Below are 27550 nucleotides of genomic sequence, written 5' to 3'. Positions count from 1 at the left end.
GAAATGGGCAAAAGCCCTAACAGAGATATCCGACTCTGATTCGGACCCTGAGGAGGTATTGAGCGAGTCCGAGGAAATCGGCTCTTTTGAATCGGAGAACTCAGTCAAACCAGCCAACACGGGTAAGGTGGCCAAGGATGATTCCATCATCCTAGACCCGCAGGGTGAGCCCCTATTTAACCCAGACGACCTACAACACCCTAGGTCTGCTGAATGGTTCCCAGCTGACCATGTGGCCCAATATATAGCGGCCAGGATAAGAAAACCCCTGGATAAAACAACCAGGAAGAAACTCAGGGCGGAATGCCCACGCCCGACGGTCCCCGATATAGCCTGTGCCACACCGGAAGTGGACCCTAAAATTGCCCAGTTCCTGGGAAAAGCTGGCTGGAAAGCCAAAAAAGGGCTGGATTACTCCCTGCGCCACTGCCAGGACAAGGTGCTTGACTCCTTGGGCCCCAGCGCAAAAATCTTCTACATGGTCGACGCTGCACTCTCAGGTGGCACACCAGTAGACCTCTTGGCTATCCGAGAGTGGGCGAAGCGCTCTATTTGCCTCATCGGCAACTCCAACGCTGCGCTAAGTACAGAGAGGCGTAAAGCGATCCTCATGAAGATTGACCCAAAACTGGTCAATATGGCCATATCTGAGCCTGGACCTCTGGCAAAAGGCCTCCTTTTCGGAGACAATTTTGTAAAAGAGTTGGGCACTTATGTGAGCACATTTACAGCCCTGGACAAGGCGCAAACAAACCTGAAACAAGTGTTTTCCCCAAAGGTTTTTGGGGGGGCTGGCAGACACCGGGGCCGTCTGTCCAGCCGTCCATCACGGGGCCAGACCAGAAATCCTGCACCCTTCTTTCCAGTCAGGGGCAGATCATGGCAGCCCAGGACACAGGGGCGCCACATACGGCCGACGGCCTTATGGTAAGTACTCTCCCTTTCCCCCCCTTCTTGTACATCATATGTGGGGGGCAGACTATCCCAATTTATCGGGGCATGGCACAGACTCATGTCTGATGCTTGGATCCCCAACACAGTTTTAGGGTACCACATAGAGTTTGTGCAAAACCCAGTCCAATCCGCAATGCCACGGCAGATGGTGTTTACCCCACAGGACAAGGAACTTGTGTCAAGGGAAATCAGAGCACTGACGGAGAAAGGCGCGATCTACCAAGTCGCGCCTCACTCTCCTGGTTTCCTGAGCAACCTGTTCCTGGTTCCCAAAAAGGGCGGCGGAGTAGGGCCGGTGATCAACCTACGCCCACTCAATGCATTTGTACGATATCACCACTTCAAAATGGAAGGGATTCATTGCCTGCGAGACCTTCTCAGGCTGGGGGATTTGATGGTCAAACTAGACCTTCAAGATGCCTATCTCACCATCCCCATCGCGAAGGAGTGTCATCACCTCCTCCAATTTCAATGGAACGCACAGAAGTGGAGGTTCCAGTGTCTGCCATTTGGCCTATCATCAGCACCATGGTGCTTTACAAAACTATTGAAGCCAGTGGTGGAGCTGCTGCGCAGCAGAGGGGTGCGCATGATCATATATTTGGACGATATGATGATCATGGCACAGGATGCCCTCTTACTTCAACAAGACCTATCCTGGGCAATATCGCTCCTACACAACCTGGGATTCCTAATCAACTGGGAGAAATTGGTTCTAATCCCCTCCCAGTCCATGGAATTCCTAAGATTCACTATAGGGGCAGTCCAAGGGACCCTAAGCTTACCGTCCACGAAGATCAAAACCATCAAAAAGGAGATTCACAGAACATTGGCTCGCCCAACACTCACTGTGAGACAACTAGCCAGAATAATTGGACTCCTCTCAGCCTTCATACAAGTGATCTTCCCGGGACCTATGCATTACAGGGCCCTACAGAGACTAAAAGCCGCGCAACTACACTCAGGTCACTCCTACTCAGACTCCGTGCCACTCGATCACACAGCCAAGGAGGAACTCAGGTGGTGGCTGCAACACATGGAAGCGTGGAATGGCAGAGCAATCTTCGGCCCCGCCCCAGATTGCATAATAGAATCCGATGCCAGCACACAGGGTTGGGGAGCGCATTGTGGTCATATCTCCACAGGCGGAAGATGGTCCCAATCAGAAAGGGCACTGCACATCAACAGCCTGGAACTTATGGCAGGATCATTCGTGCTGAAGAGCCTCTTAGGTCCCACAACGCATTGCTCCATCATCTTGAGGATGGACAACATATCAGCAGTGCAATACATCAACCGCCTCGGCGGCACCAGGTCCAAAATATTGGCAGATCTAGCCACAGAATTCTGGCAATTTTGCTTGGAACGCAACATATCAGTACGAGCCGAATACATGCCGAGACTCTCGAATACCGTAGCGGATTGGAACTCCAGACACCTGCGGGATGCCAGCGACTGGCGCCTGAATCGCGGAGCATTCCTACGGCTGCAAACACTATGGGGCCCGATGTACATAGACCTGTTTACGTCTCGATTGAATACACAACTTCCCGAATTCTTCAGCTGGAGACCGGATCCAGAAGCACTAGCTACAGACGCATTCCTCCAACCATGGCCGAGCAGAAGACTGTACGCATTTCCTCCGTTCGCTCTACTGGCACGAACATTGGTACACCTCGACCGCTTACGGACATCCCTGGTCCTCATAACGCCATTCTGGACGGCACAGCCTTGGTTCCCTTCACTCATGGAGATGTCCATAGACCTTCCCAGACTGCTCCCCGAGAACCCACGCCTCCTTTCGGATCCCGAAGGAAACCCACATCCACTGATGATGCAGGGACAACTCAATTTGTTAGCGTGGCTCCTTTCCGGGGACCCTGGGTCGTGCCAGATGTTCCACAGGCAACTCTCGAACTACTGGCAGGAGCATGGGCTCCAGGAACACGGAGATCCTACAGTAGGGCTTGGAACGCCTGGAGTGGTTGGTGCATGGAACAACAAGTGGATCCCGTATGTGCCCCTGTGAACTTCCTATACGACCAAGGCCTAGCGTACCGGACTATCAATGTATACAGGTCAGCGATCTCCGCCGGACACAAGGGTATAGAAGGATCCCCAGCAGGTAAACACCTACTGGTGTGCAGACTCTTACACGGGGTTCGATTTGCAAGACCCCCACAACCCCGATATACATCAGTGTGGGACGTAAACCTAGTTTTACATTTATTGGAACGATGGCCACAGAACTCTACTCTCACACTGAAACAACTATCAGCGAAACTGGCCATGCTCTTCTGCCCGATATCATGCAAGAGAGTCTCGGACGTCCGGGCACTAGATGTTGATGCACGCTCGTTCACTCCAACGGGAGTGACATTCAACATTTCCAGACGTACTAAATCAGCGATCTCATCAGTATCGTACCAAGCATTCCCTCACAACGCAAACCTATGTCCAATAGCCTGTGTCAAGGAATATGAGAAACGGACACAGGCATTTAGAAACCCTAGACATCATGAATTGTTTCTGGCCATCAACACGCCACACCAACCAGTATCTTCGGTAACGATAGCCCGATGGGTGAGGTGGATAATGACCTCGGCAAATATAGATACATCCATATATGGGGCACATTCCACTAGGGGAGCTATGGTGTCTAAAGCGTTTACTTTGGGATGAAGGTTGGAAGACCTTTTGCGGACGGCGGACTGGTCCCGTGAATCCACCTTTAAGGAATACTATTTTCACCCTACAGACTACGTATCATCGACAGTCATTGCACAGCTTTGAACTAGCATAATATGAGCCTCCGTGTCCTTTAATAAAATTACCAGATTTTACTAATTACAGGACGTAAAGTCATGATTTTATAAAGGACACGGAGGCGAATATTGGCCCGCCCGGTAAGTATCTCATTTCTATATCAGCTAAAAGACAAGAATTGAATTCCCACCCGATAGGTCTTAGAATGGAGAGTCATCGTTGGGTTTTTGTCTAGATTCAATTCGATTATATATGATAAAGTTATAATACATACAGTAGCACATACAGCATGCAATTTAGTCTGTAGACAAATAACGCGTATAGTAGGAATTAGTCACCATCAATGTGACAAACAGTTGCTAGACCACATTTTACCATTTCTTTTCTCTATCCCATTTCAGCTTGATGCTCAACAGTCGACGCCTTGGATGACCAGTTGTCACCACAGTTCACGCGGATAAGTTCTACAGTTCCGTTATATGGAAGAGTTCGACACAACGGATAGGTTGTTCCAGTTGTTCTTCTCAAGTAATAGTGATTCAGCTTCGGCATGACCAAAGAATGGAGAGGGAGAGGAAAGGTCACATGGGTGGTTATGGATATGTGGACTGTTCCCATTGGTTAAGGGTATAATGTTGTGTTAACCCTTTGAGAACCTGTTCTGATTTTTCTATGAATGTCTTATACCTTCTCTTTGCTGTTGAGGTATAATAAAGAAGGAGATAAGCATAATATGAGCCTCCGTGTCCTTTATAAAATCATGACTTTACGTCATGTAATTAGTAAAATCTGGTAATTGTGAAAGTCTTTTTTTCTTTTATTTGAAAGATACATTATATTCAGCTAGCACCTATCAAATTCACAAACAGATCAGGTTGAGATCCCTAAAATGTAAACCCTCCAATAAACGCATTGCCATTGCTGCAAAAAGGCGATGTTTTACATTAAAGCGAGAAGGACGTGACACCCAGACCTCTTCACTGAGATTAAGTGGTCTGGGTGCCTAACAGTGTCCCTTTAATTACTGATAATGTGAGATTATCGCTCTTTCCTCAGCAACCGATTTGATAATCTAGGAGGTTTTATTTTCAGATCATCGGTCCCAAATTGTCCAATCTTGGTCACTAGAGACGAAAGTGATGGAGTAATCCATACTACCACCCAAGACTGGACAGATAACACAGAAGTGAACCCAATATTCGAGTCACTGCACATGGAAAATGTTATAAAATGCCATTAGGAGCCACACTTTGTGACAGCCTCTAAAGACTCACACAGCATCATAGCCAATACCAAGAGCCGTAGTGCTGTATAGGTGCATTATAGTGTAAAGGCGTTTGACACCCATGCTCTAAATGTTTCTAAACTAGTAATACACTAGCTTTATTTTGGAAACGATTTCTGTGCTCACAACATTTAACATATCTTTTCTCGTAAATAAAAACAAACATGTAAGCTTTGCTCACTGTCCAGAAAACAAAAATATATAATGACAAATATTTAATTCATTTCCCGCCCAGGAATGCTTTCGTTACAAATGCCCCTTTAAAAATCCATTCCTGTTACCAAAACGAACACACCCTGGTTTTTTTAAACTAGCTCTGCAGGTTTCTTACTTGTTCATGATATAATCAGCTTTTTAAACCTTATGTGGATTTATGAGTTCATGCTTAACCTTAAAATTACAGGCTATTTATAAAATGCATTAGGCAAACATACTAAACGCTTAGGATGCTCTGCATGTTTTAAAGCTGGAAGTGATCTTGAATGTGCTATTCAACAAACAGAAATCCGGGATTAGGAATCTAAGAGATCAACTTTCATTCTAATTAAGGAACAGGCTTAATGTGACTTAGAAAGAACAAATACATGACAAAGGATGCCACCTGTGTACTGTCATACTACACCATCGAAATAATCTTTAGATAAACTAAACACTTAACACAACTTTCGAATTGCCAGCAAGGTGTAAAAAAAAAACTACTTTATATATGTTCTTAATCAGGTTTAAATCTGTTCAGCAATTTTAATATCAGCTAGCCATGGCATGCCTCCCAATTTTGGAGCTCTGTCCCACTATCCCGCTATAGTTTCCTGCTGTCCCCAGATGCTGTCATCGGAGAGCACAGCGCGAGCGCATCATTAGAAGTGCTAGCTCTGTGCAGCAGGCACTCGGACCATGCAGGGAGAGTTTTTTCAGGGCTCTCTGCATGATCCTGCAGCTGAAGGCTGTCTATCAAGCAGTAGACCCACCCCTTTCTGGGCTGGTCTATCCCCTTTTTGGACAAGACTGACCATTTTTTGGAAAATGCGCACTATTGCGCACCTTTTCTTGAAAAATAAAGTTTTTGAATGCGCAATAGATTCGATGGCGCATTACATTCGGGGCAAAATTCTACATTTTCCAGCTAATTTCATTCTGACAAATTCAAACAGGCAAACTAAAACCGGTGAAATGAAACAGACGAATTGAAACAGACAAATTCACACAGCAAATGAAAACTGGTGAATTTCATACTGGCAAATTCACACAGGCAAATTTCGTACCTGAAAGAGGGCTTAAGAAAGAATAGACTTAATGTGTAATACTAAAATTGAAATACCATCAATGTTACTATGATCTATGACAATAAACGTTTTCATTGTAGTACAATGTTGTATAGTAGTATCTTCTTGTATAAATGCGCATTATATTTGCCAGTAAAAACGTTTTTCAGCTTTCAGGTTTCAAATATTGAGGTGCGCATTAGATTCGAGTAAATACGGTATTTTCAATTTTGCAATAAACTTTCTTCTTGACCCCAGAATGGCAGTCAAATCGCTCTTTGTATAAACCTGGTAACTGACATAATAAATATTATATCCCAGAATATTACGTTTTTAGAAGTATTCATTCAGTCACTGTTTAAAATTCTGTACAGACTCTGGTAAAACCACCTGTATAGGTCGGGGAATTTCTACATCTTTATGGTTATTACTGTAAAGAACCCTTTCCTCTGCCTTGGACTAAATCTACTTTCTTTAACCCCTTAAGGACACATGACATGTGTGACATGTCACGATTCCCTTTTATTCCAGAAGTTTGGTCCTTAAGGGGTTAAAGGAACATTATAGAAACATAGAATGTGACGGCAGATAAGAACCATTCGGCCCATCTAGTCTGCCCAGTTTTCTAAATACTTTCATTAGTCCCTGGCCTTATCTTATAGTTAGGATAGCCTTATGCCTATCCCACACATGCTTAAACTCCTTTACTGTGTTAACCTCTACCACTTCAGCTGGAAGGCTACCCTCTCAGTAAAGTAATACTTCCTGATATTATTTTTAAACCTTTGTCCCTCTAATTTAAGACTATGTCCTCTTGTTGTGGTAGTTTTTCTTCTTTTAAATATAGTCTCCTCCTTTACTGTGTTGATTCCCTTTATGTATTTAAATGTTTCTATCATATCCCCCCTGTCTCGTCTTTCCTCCAAGCTATACATGTTAAGATCCTTTAACCTTTCCTGGTAAGTTTTATACTGCAATCCATGAACCAGTTTAGTAGCCCTTCTTTGAACTCTCTCTAAGGTATCCATATCCTTCTGAAGATAGGGTCTCCAGTACTGTGTACAGTACTCCAAGTGAGGTCTCACCAGTGTTCTGTACAATGGCATGAGCACTTCCCTCTTTCTACTGCTAATACCTCTCCCTATACAACCAAGCATTCTGCTAGCATTTCCTGCTGCTCTATTACATTGACTGCCTACCTTTAAGTCATCAGAAATAATCACCCCTAAATCCCTTTCCTCAGATGTTGAGGTTAGGACTCTATCAAATATTCTGTACTCTGCCCTTGGGTTTTTACGTCCAAGATCTTCCACTTATCCACATTAAATGTCAGTTGTCACAACTCTGACCATTTTTCTAGTTTACCTAAATCATTTTCCATTTGGCTTATCCCTCCTGGAACATCAACCCTGTTACATATCTTAGTATCATCCGCAAAAAGACACACCTTACCATCAAGACCTTCTGCAATATCACTAATAAAAATATTAAAGAGAATGGGTCCAAGTACAGATCCCTGAGGTACCCCACTGGTGACAAGCCCAAGCTTCGAATATATTCCATTGACTACAACCCTCTGTTGCCTGTCACTCAGCCACTGCCTTACCCATTCAACAATATTGGAATCCAAACTCAAAGATTGTAGTTTATTGATAAGCCTTCTATGTGCAACAGTGTCAAAAGCCTTACTGAAATCTAGGTAAGCAATGTCTACTGCACCACCCTGATCTATAATTTTAGTTACCCAATCAAAAAAATCAATAAGATTAGTTTGGCATGATCTCCCTGAAGTAAACCCATGTTGCCTCTGATCTTGAAATCCATGTGTTTTTAGATGTTCAACAATCCTATCCTTTAACATGGTTTCCATCACTTTCCCCACTACTGAAGTAAGGCTTACTGGCCTATAGTTGCCCGACTCCTCCCTATTACCTTTCTTGTGAATGGGCACAACATTCGCTAACTTCCAATCTTCTGGGACTACTCCTGTTATCAATGATTGGTTAAATGATTAAATGATTAAATTATCAATGATTGGTTATAGTCACCAAAACAACTATAGCTTAATGTAGTTGTTCTAGTGAGTAAAATCATTCCCTGCAGACTTTTTGCAGTAAACACGGTCTTTTCAGAGGAAAGGCAGTGTTTACATGAACGCCACTGGCCACTCCTTAGATGGCTACTAGAGAAGCTTCATGGGGCAGTGCTGCACTCTGTGCAGCAATGACATTCAGTGTCACCACCCTCTGCATGGAGACTTGAACTTCCCTCATAGAGGTGAATTGATTCAATGCATCTCTACGAGGACATGCTGATTGGCCAGGGAGGCTCCGTCCCCGGCCAACCTCCTTGGCTGAGATCATCAGAATTGATAATCACAACCCTTCCAATGCTTACCTACAGGAAAGCATTGTGATTGGCTGAGATCATCACTTCTGATTATGTCAAGTAAGTGGGTTAATCTCAAAGGAGCATACATTTGGTTGTTAGAGTAGGACCTGCCAAAAATGGGGTACATTGACGTTGTGGTATCTTATGCAATGCATTTTCTTTGGTTTTTACTATATATTGGGGCTGATGTGTATTGTAGTCCTTGCTGCTGGCCCAGCAGTAATGGGACTAAGCGCAGGACTTCTCTTTTTGTATTTTGTAATGCATGATCATATACTGTAACTAAACCCCCATTATTTTTGCCTAGTTTAGGTGTTTTTAAAAAAACTCAAATAAATCTGTGAGCTTTGAAGTTGCAGTTCAGTGGATGAGTAAGTGCGCTGGAACTTGTGTATTATATGAATTGGTCAAAGCAGCACCCCATTTATGCATGTTCAGGTGAGTGCAGCCCCCTGTTTTAACATATATATTTGGAAGACTAGGCCTACTCCTTGGTTTTGCACCACTCCCTATCACAGGTGCCTCATTCCAGGGCACTATTTAACCTTGTACTGCAGAGAGCCCCAGATGGAAATAGCAACATCAAGGCATTAATGTTGGACATTAAAGCTATGTTTAATGCAGACATGGCTCTGGTCAGAAAGGATGTCTCTGGCACTTACCAATAGAGTGGTGGCAGTGGAGGAAGGTATGGAGGGCACCAGACTGGCGCAAACAGCCACTGATGCTGCACTGGGAGGGCTGCAAAAGCAATGTGCCGACCAACAAGCACAAATAGCCAGCTTGGAGGATAGGGCTAAGGCACGCAACCTGAGACTTCGCGGAGTGCCTGAGTCAGTCTTTGGTACTGAGCTACTCCATTATTGCTGAAGGATAATTGCAATTCTACTGCCACCTAAACAGGCAAAACAGTTGGTGATCGATTCCTCCTTCTGTCTCACTAGGGCTACGTAAACACTTCAAGACACAACAAGCAATGTTTTGCTTAAATTTGGAAGGTACTCGGATCGCAGGGTCCTCATGGGGGCCGCAAGAGGGTCTCCTAAAATGTAATTTGAAGGGACGCACCTCACATTATACAGGGACCTTTCCAGGCATACACTGGTTTAGCTGAGGTCCTTCCAACAACTAACTCAGCTGCTCCGTGAACATTCCATCCCCTAAAAATGGGGTCCGCACCGATTGATGGCAGACAAGGCTGGCAAGACCCACCTGATATCTCACCCCTCAGAGGCTCCAGCCTTCCTCCAGTCTCTGGGCCTGCCGGCGAACGTGGCACTGACGGAAACTCTTCCATCATGTAACAGGAATTACTCCCATTGTACCTAGAAGAGAAGCGCGGAAGGCTTCTACATTACCGACCTGATAGCCACAACTGTGGCTACATGCAGCTTATATTTAATATATCTCTTTGTTTGAGTTCATAGTTTACTATTGATTTTTGATTTCTATACCCTGGCTTCGTAGGCGATTGGTTTATGTCCCTGTTAAGTTACTTCAACCGACCCCCTTCTTGAAGTGTGCACAACGCTCTCTTTATGCCTAGGAACGTTTCCATCGCACACTTAGATTAACACCTAGACCTTCTTATTTAGCATGAGCCCAAAATCGGGAAGACTTCTCAACAGTCATCTACTTACCAATAAGTGCCTTAAATAAGCATCAAAACTCGACACCCTGAGATTGAGCTGAGCCTATGGTCACATAACGCCTTTTACCTGTGCCCTCCAGTTAATTGCTTTTATTTCTTCAGATTTAATGAGAGGAATGTTACATATATTATACAAATGGGTTAATGCCAGCTATGTGTCTAATCTGTCGATACTAATTTTACTGGTTTTTTTTTTGTTTTTTTATGTACTCGATTATCCACATATCGTGTTGTAATTACTGCAATAACCTGCAAAAATAAAGAATATATATATATTAAAAAATATATATAAGCATAAATAATGTTAAAAAATTAATATGATGGGATTTATGGATGGTCACTTTTGGCACTGTATTAGGAAAGATCCATTTACTTTTTATTTATTATTATTTTTTTAGCTATGAATAAATGAAAGTAAACACGTGCTATAAACTACAATGGTATAAAGTGCCTTCGATTACACAGATTATGGAATTGTGGTCAGTTAATAAGCAATTTGCTTAATCTAGGCCATGTTACTAGATTGGAAGACAAATCCAACTCAAATGGCATCTACGACAGAACAAAAACCCACAGTTTACTGGACAGCATCCATTATCCTCACATTTGCATGGGTAACAATGTAAATCATTTCCTCAAACAAGACACAACACTATACAAATTCTATTCTGCCTATTTATAGACGATGACTGCAGCAATTCATTTAAAAGCATAGAAAAACAGGCAACAATCCATGTATTGTAACAACCAGTGTTGCTAACTGCATGTTTCAAAGGACACATTTATCTTAGTTTCACTAAAGAATCTAATAGAGAACTCTTATCTTCCAACTGCCCCTGCAGGAGAAAAGGGTCTAAAATTTGTCCAGTTTGCTGCTACACAGACTACATAGTGTGGTTCAAATTTATTTGCCTGCATGACATGTCCAGACTCCAGCTTAAAGCAGGTCTGTCATTTCTGAGGTTTTCACCAATACATATTTCACAAATAGTCTTGTGCCTTTCATTGCAAAAAAAATAAAAATGAAAATATACACATAAGGCAATGGAGGGACTACTTTGTTTCCTACATTCCTACAGAAATCAATATATTGATTAAAGGATCACTCCAATCATCAAAACCATTAATAACCACTGTAGAGGTTATGATGCCAGTAGTACCCTTGCCCGGTTATGGGGCATAATGTCTAGCAACGGGCTCCCTCGTGGTCCGGTGATGTGATTATGGCTTCTGTGGGGCACCCAGATGATGTTGCTGGAGGTGGAGTTATACCTCCAGCAGCAGAGGGGTCAAACTCTGCAGGTGCAGCTTTTCATAGCGAAACGCTGCACATACGAACTCCAGTCACCATAAACACTTCAAATCACTGCAGTGGTCATGGTGCTTGGAGTAACCCCATGTTATCTGGCTGCCTAGCATAAACTTTGCACTTACAACTACTCATGTAAATCGACATCTTCCAGGGTGAAGATTCCTCAGCAATCTCTTGTGCACGGGTGATGAGATCATTATTATTATTTTCTTATTTATATAGCGCCAGAAAATTCCATAGCGCTGTACAATGGGTGGACTAACAGACACGTAATTGTAACCAGACAAATGGACGCACAGGAACAGAGGGGTTGAGGGCCCTTCTCAATGAGCTTAGATGCTAGAGGGAGTGGGGTATAGTGACACAAAGGGTATAAGTAGGGGTAATGAAATAGGTTGCTAGAAAAGTATTTACTGAGAACTTGGGTTTTTTTTGACAGTTGCAGGAGAGGAGTCATGGGGGAGGGGGAATGAAAATCTGCTAACAGTTTAAATGATATGCTTTCCTGAAGAAGTGTGTTTTCAAAGATTTTTTGAAGGAGTGAAGACTGGGTGAAAGTCTAACGGAGAAGGGAAGGGGGTTCCACAGAAAAGGTGCAGCCCTGGAGAAGTCTTGGAGTTCAAGCATCAGATTTGGGAGTACGGACAGAGGATAGACGTAGGTCTTCGGCAGAGCGCAAGGGCCTCAACGGGACATACTTGTGTATTAGGGAGGATAGGTAGATTGGAGCAGCATTATGTAGAGACTTGTAAGCAAGCACCAGAATCTTAAATTGAGCCCTGGATATAACTGGAAGCCAATGTAGGTACTGACAGAGGGGGGAGGCGTGGGAGATGCAGGAGGACAGGAAATTAAGCCTCGCCGCCGCATTCATTATAAATTGCAGCGGTGCAATCTGGGAACACATAAGACCACTGAGAAGGGGATTGCATTTATTATTCAAATTAGAACATCAAGGAGGTAAAAACCTAGCAACTTTTTATCTTTATCTCTGCCCTTGTTTCAGAGTCAAAGTCCTTCTTTGTGGCCCAAATCTCCCTCACTCCTTATCGTCCAGTGTCTTTATTGAGTATGAGTCCAAAGCAACATTTCCAGAAATAATACTGCTAGGTTATGTTTCTAAATAATAGTGAATACGTTTTCAGAAATTGAATTGTGTAAATAAAATACTTCTGTAGTTTCTTTCACGTTCACAAATGGTACAATTAGGTCTTGAAGTCACCTAAAATGTTCTAAATTTGATCTATCCGAGTGATCATTTCTGCCACACCAATAAGACTTTCTCACACTGGTGATTTCAAATTTGGGGTTTTATACTTTTTTTGTGGAAAATACTAAAGACAAAATCCTTTAACCCCTTAAGGACCAAACTTCTGGAATAAAAGGGAATCATGACATGTCACACATGTCATGTGTCCTTAAGGGGTTAAAGGGACACTCTAAGCAGGAGTCCGTGGATGATTTATCTTAGTTTTTTCTTTGCCAAATAGTTTTTAAAAAGCTCAGCCATCTACTGAACTAAAGCCAGCCCCATTTCTCACATTCCGTTGTTAACGTCCAGCGTTGGATAGCTTTAGATAGATAATGTGAAAGGGACGGCACCCAAAGACTAATTTCACCATAATCTCTACAACAAGTTGTAATGATTATTCCACAAATAATTTTCTTTCTGTTAAGAACATTAAATGGTTACTCCAAGAACCATAATGACTTAATACTTTAAAGTGGTCATGGTGCATGGAGTCCATATGTGCAGTGTTTGTTTGAAATATAGAGCTATTTCATTTAATTTAAAGATATGTAAGTCCATCACCGACGGCATTATTAGCTAGCCCATTTTTAAAAGAGGAGGGGGTTAGCGGATGCGCCAGCAAGGGTTTTCTTAAAACAGTCAGCATCGTACACCAAAGCGAGAATTCACAGTGAATTTTACATTTAAAGCCAGCGTATCGGAAAGGCAGAGACAGTATCTGAACTGAATAGCACATGCGGCTATTTTGACCTTACATTTAAAATTTACTATGAAATCACTTTAAATTCTTACTTTAGTGAGGGGCGTGGCCAACCGCCGAGCAACCTGGCAGCTTAGGAATTTGCTCCGGCACCCGGGCTCTCAAAATCCACTAACATCGCCTCCCAGAGCTACTGAAAACACCGACAAACTCACAATGGCAAACGCTAAAGGGAAGAAGAACATGCAGAAACACGAAAAACTTAACTTTTTCCAACAGAAAAGCGCAAATAATCAAGCTGATGACCGCGAGGTGATCCAAGATGGCGCCGCTACTCCAAAGGCGGGAAGCGTCTCACCCGCGGACCCGCTCCACAATACACAGGAATGTCTGACCAAAACACACCTCGATGAGGCAATGAATGCCATGGCAGACAGACTCATCAAAACGTGGCAATCCTCCATAGCTCAACTCCAGAAAGAACTACAGGACGTTGGCAACAGAACCGCGCACTTGGAAAACAAGCTAAGCGAATATGCCACAGCGCACAACGATATGGCCGACCATGTCGCGACGCTGGAGCAAAAAATTGAACAAATGGAAGCGCGGATGGCCGATGCCGAAGACCGCTCGAGGCGGAACAATATCAGACTCAGAGGAGTCCCAGAGAATATACCACCACAAGACCTGCAAGTATACGTGCAAAGCCTGCTGCGGGCCTACGCTCCAGACATACCCACGGATATGTTCCTAATAGATAGGGTACACAGAGTACCAAAACCACGCAATCTGCCTGATTCCACCCCGCGAGATGTCTTGCTGAGAGCACACTACTACCACATAAAAGAAGCAGTAATGAAGGCGAGCAGAAACCGCACGACACCGCCTGAGGCCTACGCGAAAATCAAGATACTGGCGGACCTATCTGCTGCAACCCTCAAACGCAGAAGAGACTTCCACCCTGTAACAGAAGAACTACGCCGCGCAAGTATCAGATACCGCTGGGGATACCCCACGAAATTGCTAATAACAAAAAACAATGAGCTCAAAATCATCCACACGCCAGAGGACGGCACTCGCCTGCTGCGAGAATGGGGACTCCTCCAAGATCTCCCCGCGACTCAAGCAAGCCCACCTAGGCGACTGACTCCGGAATGGCGCCAGATCTCACCACAAGCTAAATCCCCTTGAGCCTAACGCTGGACTAGGCCGCTACGGCCATAACCAGGGACACGTGAGATTTCTCTAAGTTATAATTTCAGTAGTTAATTGTTACCATAATTATGCTGTTTTTTTTCTAATGAGGTTAATTGCTTTGATTAGCACTACGTTCACGAACCCAACCAAATTATCTCCCAACACGCGCTAGACGCGGGAGAAGGGGATACCCCCACCTAGCATATTAATCATATTAATAGATATAAATCGGTCTGGGCCGCCATGTTTGCAACAAGGTTATATAAGACCGCATAGCAGAATGTGAAATATGGTGCCTTTATTCAGATCATACTGTTAATGCCTGCTCCACACATGATTGTATTAACTAATCCATTGAATGTTGCTGAACATGATGTGTGTACTATTAGAGGGGAGGGAGGGACACACATACAATTACATCATGTGTCCGCAAGAACGGATAATCATAACCTGCACGTGGGCCACAAGCGACACATACAGATGGCACCGGCAAGCGCCATACTTCACTCCTTAGCAACATAGGAGCCACTTGCCACAAAGTACCTCAACTACCCAATAAACAAACGTTTCCACACATATCATGCCCATAATACCCATCGCTATACATGTCATGCCTGTAACGTGTAATGGGATAGCACAGAAGGTTCAAGTACACTGAGGGTACTCCACAACTTTCATGCTGAATGTAATGCAGGCTGCAAAATACATGCACCATCGTTGACAAACAGAAATGTTGTGATAAAAGATGTTATTGAATGCAAACAGATTATTGTACATAAGGAAATGTGGTAACGACACTATATGCCCAACTACTGTTTTACCCACAAGATAACTGCACAATAACCTAGGCTCCCTGGTCGGCACCATGACCGTACACACGATCCCCGTATAACAACTGACCTATGGTTCTGGGAAGAAACGTGAAAAGTAAAATTAAGAGAGCCCACTGGCCACATTACTAAAGACGCTACTTGGGCGTCCATCCCCCATGGCACAACGCCACAGTGCCAGGACCCGCGTTTGGGTCTGCCTGTATATACTTTGTTTTCACTCCCACTGTTCATCCCACTTCCCTACCCCCCTTGAACCTATGACTCCCAGGCACAACACCACTTCAGAAACGTTGATGCATAAACTGCTTAGCAACTATACTGGCTCCACCCTCTATCACAATATTGAATGTGAAGAACTGATCCTAAACACCCTTTACCATTCTCCCATAACATGAGAATATACTCGCACAACTGTAGGGGACTAAACACCCCCCACAAGAGGCGTATGGTACTAGAGGAAGTCAAACGGAGCCGGGCAGACATCGTATGTCTACAAGAGACTCATTTCGTTAATTCCAAAGTGCCCACACTAGGCGCACGCCACTACCCGCACCAATTTCATGCAACGCACTCTTCCAAATCCAGGGGAGCCTCTATTCTACTGCACTCCTCACTAACGGTTGAAACACTACATGTCATTAGAGACAAACAGGGCAGATTTGTACTACTGCAATGTATTATAAATAACTTGCCATATACCATTATAAGTTTTTACGCCCCTAATGTACATCAAAGGAATTTTTTACACAAGGTACTTTCCAAACTCCCACCCAGTCAAACAGCCTCAATCTTATTATGTGGAGACTTGAACCACCCCCTCGATCCACATATGGACACTACGCTACAGTCCACAACCCCTAGACACAAAACGCTCAAGACACAGTGCAAAGCCCTTAACAAACTACTAGGGGAACACGGCCTATATGACTCCTGGAGAACACTCCACTCAAACGAGAAATCATTCTCCTTCTACTCTGCAGTACATAAATCCTACTCAAGGATCGATTTCATTTTCATGACCGGACCACTACTTACGAGGGTGACCCACAGTGAGATTGGGGATATCACATGGTCAGACCATGCCCCGACCACAGTAGAACTGACTGCGGACTATCAACATAGAGGCAGGCCACCATGGCGACTGGATGATTCCCTTTTACAGGACAAAACATTCTCAGACGAAACCTCAGAAGCCCTAACGTCATACTTCCAAATTAACGATACACAAGAAGTGCTTCCAACTACCGTATGGCAAGCCCATAAAGCAGTTATTAGAGGACTTATGATAAGCAGGGCGTCATATTTAAAAAAGAAAGCACAACAGGAACACTTAACCCTATTGCGTACCTTAAGGGACACAACGGCAGCGAACATAGCGAGCCCCTCAGCACATCTCACAAAACTAATACAGGACACCACAACAAGTATTAACAACCTAGCAATCTCTAAAACAGCACGCATATCACACAGGCTAAAACAAAACTCTTACTCACAAGGTAATAAAGCAGGCAAATACCTAGCAACTTCACTGCGTCAGAAACTAGCCAACGCAAAAATCCCATACCTGTTAACACCCAAAGGCTCTAAAATACACAACCCACAAGATATCAATGACACCATGGCAGACTACTACCACACACTATATAACCTCAAAGACGACCCTAATCTACACCAACCTACACCCCAGGAAATACAAAGATTCCTACAAATGACTGAATTACCAACACTGACGGACCAACAGAAAACTATACTGCAAAACCCCATCACACACGTAGAAATTCAAACAGCCATACACTCACTCCCCCACGGCAAATCACCAGGACCAGACGGGCTTACAAATTCTTACTATAAACGGCTAGCTGCAATTCTCACTCCACACTTAGGGAAAACCTTCAACCATATCCTCACAACAGGACAAATGCCCCAGGACATGCTCATGGCGCATGTCGCCACGTTGCCAAAACCAGGTAAACCCCCTACGAAATGCCTAAACTTAAGACCCATTTCACTTCTCAATACAGACATCAAACTGCTGGCGAAGATCTTCTCCAACAGATTAACGAACATAATCCCGACCTTGATACACGAAGATCAGGTGGGATTTGTCAGTGGCAGGCAAGGGGCAGACGGGACCCGAAAGGTACTAGACCTACTACAGGGGGGACGAGGGGGGCGAACCCAATGCATCATGTTATCACTGGATGCTGAAAAAGCTTTTGACAGGCTGCACTGGCCTTTCCTCCGCGCTGTCCTGCTCAAATATGACTTTCCGGACACCTTCCTGAAACTAGTGGGAGCATTATACTCCAAACCGACAGCAAAAGTCACAAACGGTGGATTTAGCTCGAAACAATTCCACATAACCAATGGATCAAGACAAGGTTGCCCACTGTCACCCCTCCTCTATATCCTGTCCCTGGAACCACTCACTCAGCTCATTAGAGATAATCCCGATATACATGGCATCACAAGACAAGGGAAAGAATACAAACTTACACTCTTTGCAGACGATATACTCCTGACGCTAGAACAACCACATATATCCCTACCTAATTTTCACGACACCCTCTCCCAATACAGCAGATGCTCCTTCTATAAACTAAACATGACTAAAACCCAAGCAATGGGCATCAATATCCCGTCTGACAACCTAAATAGACTACGCTCCTCCTTTAACTACGACTGGCGCACTGACCACCTAAAATTCCTAGGAATCCATATTACGCCAACCTTAACAAAATTATACAAAACTAACTATCAGAAAACACTGAATGAAATTAAAAATACCCTCCTGGGTTGGAAGGGGAAATTCATCTCCTGGTCTGGGAAAATAGCCGCACTTAAAATGATTATTGTACCAAAATTGCAGTACCTGTTTAGAACACTACCTATAAAAGTTCCACCCAAATTCTTCCAAGAGGCACAACAAACGCTATTAAACTTTATTTGGAACAAACGCAGAGCAAGAGTGGCAAAAAGCACACTATACCTACCACGCAACAAAGGGGGCATGGGAGTACCAAATTTATCTAACTACTACAAAGCAGCTAATCTAGGCCCCCTACTAACAGCCTGCAACCGACAGAGCCCAACCCAATGGATGGACCTGGAGGCACAACATGCTAACAATATTCCCATGTCAATACTAGCATGGCTACCCCGACGCAACAGGCCCGCAAAGACTGAACTACTACCTACCACAGCCCTCACCCTGTCCATCTGGGACCAATACTGCCGCACAGTGGGCTGGCTAGACAAAATCTCACCAGCAATACCCATGAAGGCATTACACTACCTAATACCAAACTTCAACTACACGGTATGGCACAGACATGGAGTGACACATTTGCACCAATTACTTCAGGAACATACACTCCGAAGCTTCGAAGACTTAGCAACCTCATACCACCTAACCCAAATAGCCTCATTCTCATATATGCAGTTAAAATCATGGTTACTCAAACAAACCTTGACAGGGTCTAATAATGTAAAAGGGCTACAGCTGACGGTAGTAGAGAAAATATGCGCACGTCTCGCAACCCCTAAAAAACTCATTTCGGAACTGTACAAAAACATGCAAACCCCTAAACCTCATGCACAACTCTCATTTATTGCAGCATGGGAAAAAGAGTTTAAATACCCTCTTGCTGAACAACAATGGAGCGAGATACTCCACGCACATCTGTCCCTCTCTAAATGCGCGTCGCATTTGGAACTCTCTAGGAAAGTGCTGTACCGGTGGTATTTAGTACCCACACGCATAAAAGCCATCTACCCACACGCCTCCGACATCTGTTGGAGATGCCAACAACATAAAGGCACAATGCTCCATATTTGGTGGGATTGTCCCTCCTTAACACGATACTGGGACGACATCAAAGCCATCATATATGATAGCACCAACACCTATATACCCCGCAAGCCGGAGACATATCTGCTCCTACTCCTGTCCACACATGCACAGGGTAAGCAACAATACCTAATCTACCACATACTTATAGCTGCGCTAACAACTATAAGCAAACACTGGAAATCCACCACCCTGCCCACAGCAACAGAATGTATAAAAACTGTAGAAACGACCAAGATATACGAGCTTGCAGCCAGGCGCTACAGCAGCCCTAAAAAAGATTGGTCACAAGCTTGGAACATATGGCAATCATATATGGAACGTGACGCCATACCCCCCACATGAGACGATCGAAGCAGCAACCTACGTACCGACAGCTGTGCCCTTCCTTGAACCAAATGTACATGCAATATAAAGCCGATTGACATATGTAACTATAAATTAATGTAACTACCACACAATGAAAATGGACACCCCAGCCTTGGCAAATCGCCAACTTAGGAAAACGACAATCTGACAGATGCACTCATCACTGAACAGAAACCTGGGAAAACCCTAAAACCCCACCCCCCCACCCCCTTTCACTTCCCTTCTCTATATCTCTTCACCCCCCCCAACTCCCCCACACACGGGGTGCTTATGACATAGAGAAACAAAACAATTCAGGACGAAGAGGGGAGCCTAGCAAGGTTCAACCTAACACTCCCTCACAACGCTGGGACAACCTGACATGTCTAACACACCCAACATGGCACGCTAATCACGTATCAATATGTTGAACAAAATATGTATGTATAAAGCTTATTGCCTTTTAAGCAAATGTATGTATGATACGTCACTAACAATATTTTCCCCATCCCCTTTTCTCTTCTGTACCCCTATAAAACTTCAATAAAAATTGTTGATACATAAAAAAATTCTTACTTTAGTGACTGATTCTGACTGTTATTTGGTTGGAGTACCGTTGGAGTACCCGTTTAACTGTATAAATCCTTATATTAGAATGTTTTGTGGCCTTCCTGACAATAACAAAGCTTGAACGTTGAGATTGCACTATTTGTCCAGTTTAACTACATATTAAAACAAACATAAGACATCTGTCACACCCACACAAACAAATATACTGACAGATTTGTAACTCTTCACTAGATTTATAAAAAAATATCAATTAATTTTACAGGGGGGTTTTTAGCAATTAGTATACATGTTTAGTAAAAATACACTACTACCATGAAACAAAAAATATTAATTTAACAGTACATTTCGACATTTATGTTACTGTTCCATAAAACGAAACAAACAAAACAACTAATCCATGGAGGAGAATCATGGGTTGACGGTTTCGGGAGCCAAACATCATCTTTCCTTTGACAGAAAAGGTTTAAATCTATCCCTAACTCTTATCTCTAAAAAGTAAAAAAAAAAAAAAAAAGAAAAAAGAGGAGCATTGTCTGATTTGTCCATGCGAATTTTACACAGTATGTGGTTGTACAATAGACAGGATGGCAGACATGAAAGCAATAAGCTTTATTAATAAAACAATGAATGGAGCAACTTGCTCACAAATTGTATTGCCTTGCACAAGGTTCTCATAAAAAGCTACTAGTTAAGTATTTTTCAGACATTTCTTACACTGATGAGAGCCTTAAAGGGGATATTCCACTGCCCAAATAGAGAATAAATAGTTTTCACTGTTCAGTAGATATACCTTAAATGAAACCGTGCATGCATTTAATGATGCATATTTTCATTGGGGGTATATCTTAAAGGAACACTATAGTGCCAGGAAAACATACTCGCCGGGCTGGATATAGTGGAAGGGGTTAAACTTACCTCTTTTTCCAGCGCCGGGCGGGGAGCTCTCCTCCTCCTCTCCGCCTCCTCGGCTGAATGCGCATGTGCATTCAGCCAGTCTCATAGGAAAGCATTTACAATGCTTTCCTATGGACGCGGGCGTCTTCTCACTGTGATTTTCACAGTGAAAAGCACGCAAGCGCCTCTAGCGGCTGTCAATGAGACAGCCACTAGAGGCTGGATTAACCCTAATATAAACATAGCAGTTTCTCTGAAACTGCTATGTTTATATAAAAAAAGGGTTAAACCTAGCTGGACCAGGCACCCAGACCACTTCAAACTGAAGTGGTCTGGGTGCCTATAGTGGCCCTTTAAACATCTTGCAAAACCTGCAGTACTCTTGTCTGCAGCCTTTGCAAGCCCTCCTTTCTAGCCTAGCTCAGACTTTCTGTTGCTCTCCAATGAGTTTAGCTTCACCGAGCTAAACAAACCAGGAAGTAACAGGACTGGGTGTCTGATTGACAGGCAGGAGGTGTAACAAGGTTAATTTATAAAAGTGTAAATTTCTATTGAAATTTACACTTTATCAAAATGAAAAAAAAAAACCAAAAAAAAACACACACTCGTCACACATGAAACTTTTCATCAAGCTAGGGCTTGAAGTGTCCCTTTAAATGTGATTATTTTCTCAATTGTATTTTTTTTTATTTTGCATTTACCACATTATAAATAAGGCTTAGGTTTATCATTAATTTTCTTTTATACTGTCAGGGACACGGCTTTAAATGTATTTATGTCTTAAGTAGTTGTTAGTTACAGTTCATGCTAATTGGATAATCAAATAATGTATAGATCAGAGTTAGCAAACATTAAGCAGATGTTGAACTACAAATCCCATGATGCTCAGTCAGACACGTTCCTTTTGTTTAGACGAACTGCTGAGAAGCTCAAGGACTTGTGTTTCTGCCATTCCTGGGGAGCTACCTGTTGATTATCTCAGATTTAAAAGCTATTTATATTTTAGTCAGTCAAAGTACTAATCACACCAAAACCACTGGCCGTAATAAAGCATTGGATATATACACCTTGATATTACACGTTCTTAATGATTAAATACATTTTAAATGACATCCTTTTACTTGCTTTAACATGCATATTCATGCGGGGGGAGTTAGTCATCCTCCCGGTTTAGTCACTTTTCCTGACACCATTCCTTTCATCTGCTTAATGCGATTACACTTAAATTAGCAAGATTCGCTACCACCTCTTGCAACAGGTAGTTCTTGGTATAATATCTGCAAAGTGTTTTAGAACGTAAACCATGACTGCTAACCTTAAAGGAACACTCCAAGCACAATAACTGCTACAGCTTGCTGTAATCGTTATGGTAACTGGAGCCCCTCATTAAAAGTAGTTAAATCGCTTTAGAATAGTTTAACTTCTTACCTGGCGTCTGCCGGGAGCTGCCCCCGCCTCCACTACTGACAATGGTGAGCTAGAAGTTCCTAAGCAGAAGTTGAAGTCAGCTCAAGAGAGCTAAAAAAAGGGCACCAAAACAACTACATCAGAATTAATTTGTTAATGTGCCAGGATGTTCCTGGCACCGGCTAATCTTTAGGGTAACAGATTCATGAACGGTTTATCCTAAAATATTGAATCCTTCTCACTGATTCTTGAAATTAGCTGACTGGTTCCATAAAAGCGGCTTCAGAATCCATAAACGTTTCTCAAGGTGGTTTGAGAATGGGGATCTTAGGGCATCAGCTGACACGCTCACCCAATCAGCAGCACCTCTGTCCGAGGATGCCTGTTTCAGGAATCAGAGAAAAGTGGAAATGCAGAGGCGGAGGTAAATGGCACTGGATTCAAGACAATAAAGTTAAACCGTTCATAAAGGTAAGCCGCACCATGGATCTCCTAGCATTGCAACAACTTAATTCCAGTTAAGTTCTTATGGTGCCCAGAGAGTTCCCTTAACTTAGTGGGTTTCCGTTATTAGAAGCGAAGGCAGGGAGAGGCTTACGCAGACACCAAGTAAAAAGTCAACACATTCTTTAACATTAATATTGATAGCCACAAGTCTTGATAAAAACAGCCAAAAAAAGAGAAATCCATGATAATTCTAACATAATAAATATGAGATACCATACTATATATCCAATTGCTATATTACTATAGAATGAATACAAACACATTTTAGTTTTTGTTATAATATAGTACATGTACAGAAATTATAAATATATTTTTGCATTATGGTAATTAACACATAGCGAATATTGTGCAGTTATACAGATAACCCTGACTTATCATTAAAGGGTATTATTGTTAAAGAACATTATCATAATCCCAAACATCCAATTTGGGTTGCAGCCTGCCCACTCAACTGACATTTCTTCCTGTTCATAATTCCCTTACCCAATCTCAGCAGTCTAAGATTTCTTCCAATCGCAATCTCCTTGATCTATCTGCTGTGTTTGAAACAGATGATCATCACAAATTTCTCTCTACCTGGCAAACCTTGGTAATACTGGTACTTCCCTCTCATAGCTCTCATCATACCTTTCTGATCGCACCTATATATTATAGTAAATACAGATACATCCCAAATATATTGCTATATGAGATGTAATTATATTATAGTTAAACTAATTATTAGAGTATCAGATAATAAGTGATTATGATAACTATCGACTGTAAGCCCGTTTGAGCAGGGTCCTCTTCAACCTATAGTTCCTGTAAGTTTTCTTATAATTGTCCTATTTATAGTTAAATCCCCCCTTTCATAATATTGTAAAGCTCTACGGAATCTGTTGGCGCTATATAACAAGCTTACAGTCTATAGGAAGTGAGGTGTAAAACACATTAGGAAAGGAAATAGCCATCAAATAAGGTGGGAGTGAAGCAGAGCTGGAGGAGAGAGTAAACACCAAATTGTAGTAAGCTGAAAATCAAATAATAAAATAGCCTATCAGGGTTATTTACTAAAGTGAGAATCCAAAGTGAATTTCAAATTTAAGGTCAAAGTAGTCAAAATGGAAGCATAGCGGTGCTAGAGAATGTTTTCACTTTGTCTATAGTGACATTACATTTTAAATTCACTTTGAATTCTCATTTCAGTGAATAACCCTATAAATGTTTCTATGGCGGAGTTGAAGAATTCTTCTAAATGTGCATTTCTTAAAGGACCACTATAGGCACCCAGACCACTTCAGCTTAATGAAGTGGTCTGGGTGCCAGGTCCATCTAGAATTAACCCTGCCTGCTGTAAACAGAGAAACTGCTATGTTTACACTAGGGTTAATCCAGCCTCTAGTGGCTGTCTCATTGACCACCGCTAGAGGCGCCTCCGCGCTTCTCACTGTGATTTTCACAGCAAGAAGATGCCAGCGTCCATAGGAAAGCATTGAGAAAGCCTTCCTATGGATTGGCTGAATGCGTGCGCGGCTCTTGCCGCGCATGCGCATTCAGCCGATGATGACCGAAGGAGAGTCCCCATCGCCAAGGGAGCCTGGCGCTGGAGAAAGGTAAGATTTTAACCCCTTCCTCCCCCTTCAGCCGAGCGGGAGTGGGACCCTGAGGGTGGGGGCACCCTCAGGGCACTATAGTGCCAGGAAAACGAGTTTGTTTTCCTGGCACTATAGTGGTCCTTTAACTAAATTTTACTATTCAATCTCATATCCCTACAATTCAGTGGCTACAGAAAATGAATCACTTTAAATTCAATTTACCAACTGCATCTTCACACGAAATTACTGAATGCGTATTTCGATTCCTCTAGACATAACAGGTTCAAGACTGAGCCCGGACCTCGAAAAGGGGAATGTGTGTGCTCATACTCAACTAGCTGCTGAAGTGCAACTCCTATTATGGAGGGTCATGCGAGCCTACATGACCCTATTTAGGTTTATAGAATAAAGCATAGCCAATACAGAGTCGCACTCATTTGCCGAACGCATCAATTGCTGTCCTGCATAGCGCTGCTTTGCCCTATACAACAATCCGAATTCTCCTAGAAGACAGGACATAGGGTATGTAACTGAGGGCACCCGCCAGGACACTAATAAGTTGCCAAACCATACTAAAATGAGTTTGAGTGCTTACCGTGCGACAGTCACTTAGGGCACAAAACCCGCTACAGTTTTCTGCAGTAGTTATGGTGCCAGGAGTGCCCGTCCTTTGATTTTTTTTTTTTTATTATATTACTCCCCAAATACTCACTTTCACTTTACAGTAAAAAAACATACTTGTAATTTCGCACAAAAGTTTTAAAGATTAGCCGTACTAGTCCAAAAATTCTGTTAGTCCAATGAAGGTATTCCAATATCCCAAAATTTGTCTATATTACGTCAGAACGTACCGAGACGTCTCCATGATTAATATATTGTATATAATGAACGTACCATAATTATAGCACAAACCCACCATATTCCTTCATTGCCTCTACAGTAAGGCAAATAGACACCCCTTAAAGGACATGTTACAGAGGGCAACAGAGACTATTCCTGATGTATTTATCATATTACAGAAAATGCAGGACTCTCCATACACATATTATGACATTAAAATAAATACTAGCTGCTTTAGTAAACTGAATGCCCTTCCTCCCTACAGGTGGGTTATATACGCCCCCCATGGGCCATCTCTGCCCATATGACGTCATCACCAGTCGCCCCCCAGCAGGGTCCCTCTCTCTCACCCATATGATGAGGCTGTCGCACAGTTCGTTCTCCTTTCCAGCCATGTCTCATCCACTCTTCCTGCCCGACTCTTCCGTCAACCTGATCCTCTTGACCTTACCTGGAGAAACATGGAGGGAGGAGACATGAGGCGGAGGGGTTTGGAAAAGGCACATTGCTTCATTTGACGTAACCACCCGCAGGACAACATAGCTTAACGCTACGAAAACGGCGTAAAAGGGTTTGGTGAATACGGGCACTGGCCACGCCTCCCTCCCTCCCCCTTCGCCTGTCACTTGCAGCCTTTGCCCCTCCCACGCCGAAATGACAGGTGAAGGTAACGCCCACCCTACAAACCTGCTGCAGTTTCACACCGTACCAGCCAATAGCAGAGTAGAAGGGCTCCGTGCACCAATCACGAGCGAGCAAGCCGAGAGACTGGCTTGTGATTGGCTAAGTGTCGAAATATGGGCGGGGCGTAGAGGCTACTTCCGCCTTTTCTTGCGAGAAAGCGTTGCTAAGGATTGTGGGAATAAAATGATGGCTATGTAGGCTTGTTTTGTGAGGCTTGTGAGGGCTGAGTTCGCTTACCTGGGCGGGTCTGAGTTACCTGTGTTGCTGTACTCGTGTGTCAGCGTCCAGGAAGCCGCCTAATAACCCGGGCAGTGAGTGCCCTCTAAGTAATATAATTTGTCACCAATTATGGAACAATGCCCTGCAGGCTCTGTGGGTTATGAAGAGGTTACATCACTTGTATAGCTCGCTGAGGGTTTACTGGAGTCCTGGGGGATTGTAATGTGATGTTCATGGTGTCTTTATTACTCCTGCATCAGTGACTGGAAAGCTTGGCCATGCATGTCTTGGGCAACCGTGATATTTTGCTTATTCAGCACCAGGCATTTTATTGAAAAGGGTGTCTTCCTTTTGGCCACTTTTATGTTTACTTATTTGTATTACATGTCTTGCAAGGCTGTTATAAATCCATGGTGCTCTATTGATTTAATTTTTTATATATATATATATATATATATATATATATATATATATATATATAGTGTGTGTGTGTGTGTAGAAATACATTTGGCACTCTTCCCTAAATAGAAAACTTATGGGTACATACCAGGGTGCAAAAAACAGCGAGAACATATGTCACGAATGATAAGGCGTACTCCTGGATTTCTTATAAATATGCACTAATTGTTGTACACTTTGTTCTGATCTTGATAAAGACCTGAATAGGTCGAAACGTTGATCTGCTGAACTATGAATTTATGGACACCGTAAACTGAACACTTTTCAAATCCAGGAGTGCGCCTTATCATTCGTAATAAAATATATATATATATATATATATGTATATGTATATGTATATGTGTGTGTGTGTGTGTGTGTGTGTTATTAGGTTTTAAAAAATAAGTTCAGGACAGACTTGACAACGAGAGAAATCTCAGTGTATCTTTCCTGGTAAAATATTTTATAAATAAAATGACATGGGACTACTACACAGCATACACTGTTAGTCGTACATAGGATGTCTACCTCTGCAAATACCGTATATACTCGAGTATAAGCAGAGTTTTTCAGCACATTTTTTGTGCTGAAAAACCCCAACTCTGCTTATACTCGA

General features: G+C 42.9%; 1 protein-coding gene across 2 annotated transcripts in view; it reads right to left on the bottom strand.

Moving 5' to 3' along the window:
• HOOK1 (hook microtubule tethering protein 1) overlaps window positions 1–26596 on the bottom strand; it is a 64609-nt gene extending 38013 nt beyond the window's left edge. The window contains exons 1-2 of one of the 2 annotated variants that reach the window (XM_063428034.1): window positions 26534–26596; window positions 25944–26044 (exon numbers count right to left, since the gene is read on the bottom strand). In XM_063428034.1, the coding sequence (XP_063284104.1) occupies window positions 25944–25988 (45 nt within the window). In that variant the 5' untranslated portion in view covers window positions 25989–26044; window positions 26534–26596. Of the gene's footprint in view, window positions 1–25943; window positions 26192–26533 lie in introns of those variants that run through there. The other variant, XM_063428033.1, reaches the window with a different exon arrangement.
• Window positions 26597–27550: the final 954 nt, after the last annotated feature.

Source organism: Pelobates fuscus, chromosome 7 (assembly GCF_036172605.1).
Source record: "Pelobates fuscus isolate aPelFus1 chromosome 7, aPelFus1.pri, whole genome shotgun sequence".
NCBI classification, from domain to species: domain Eukaryota; kingdom Metazoa; phylum Chordata; class Amphibia; order Anura; family Pelobatidae; genus Pelobates; species Pelobates fuscus.
Note: the sequence above shows the minus strand (reverse complement) of the source record. Positions and strands in the feature narration are given on the sequence as shown.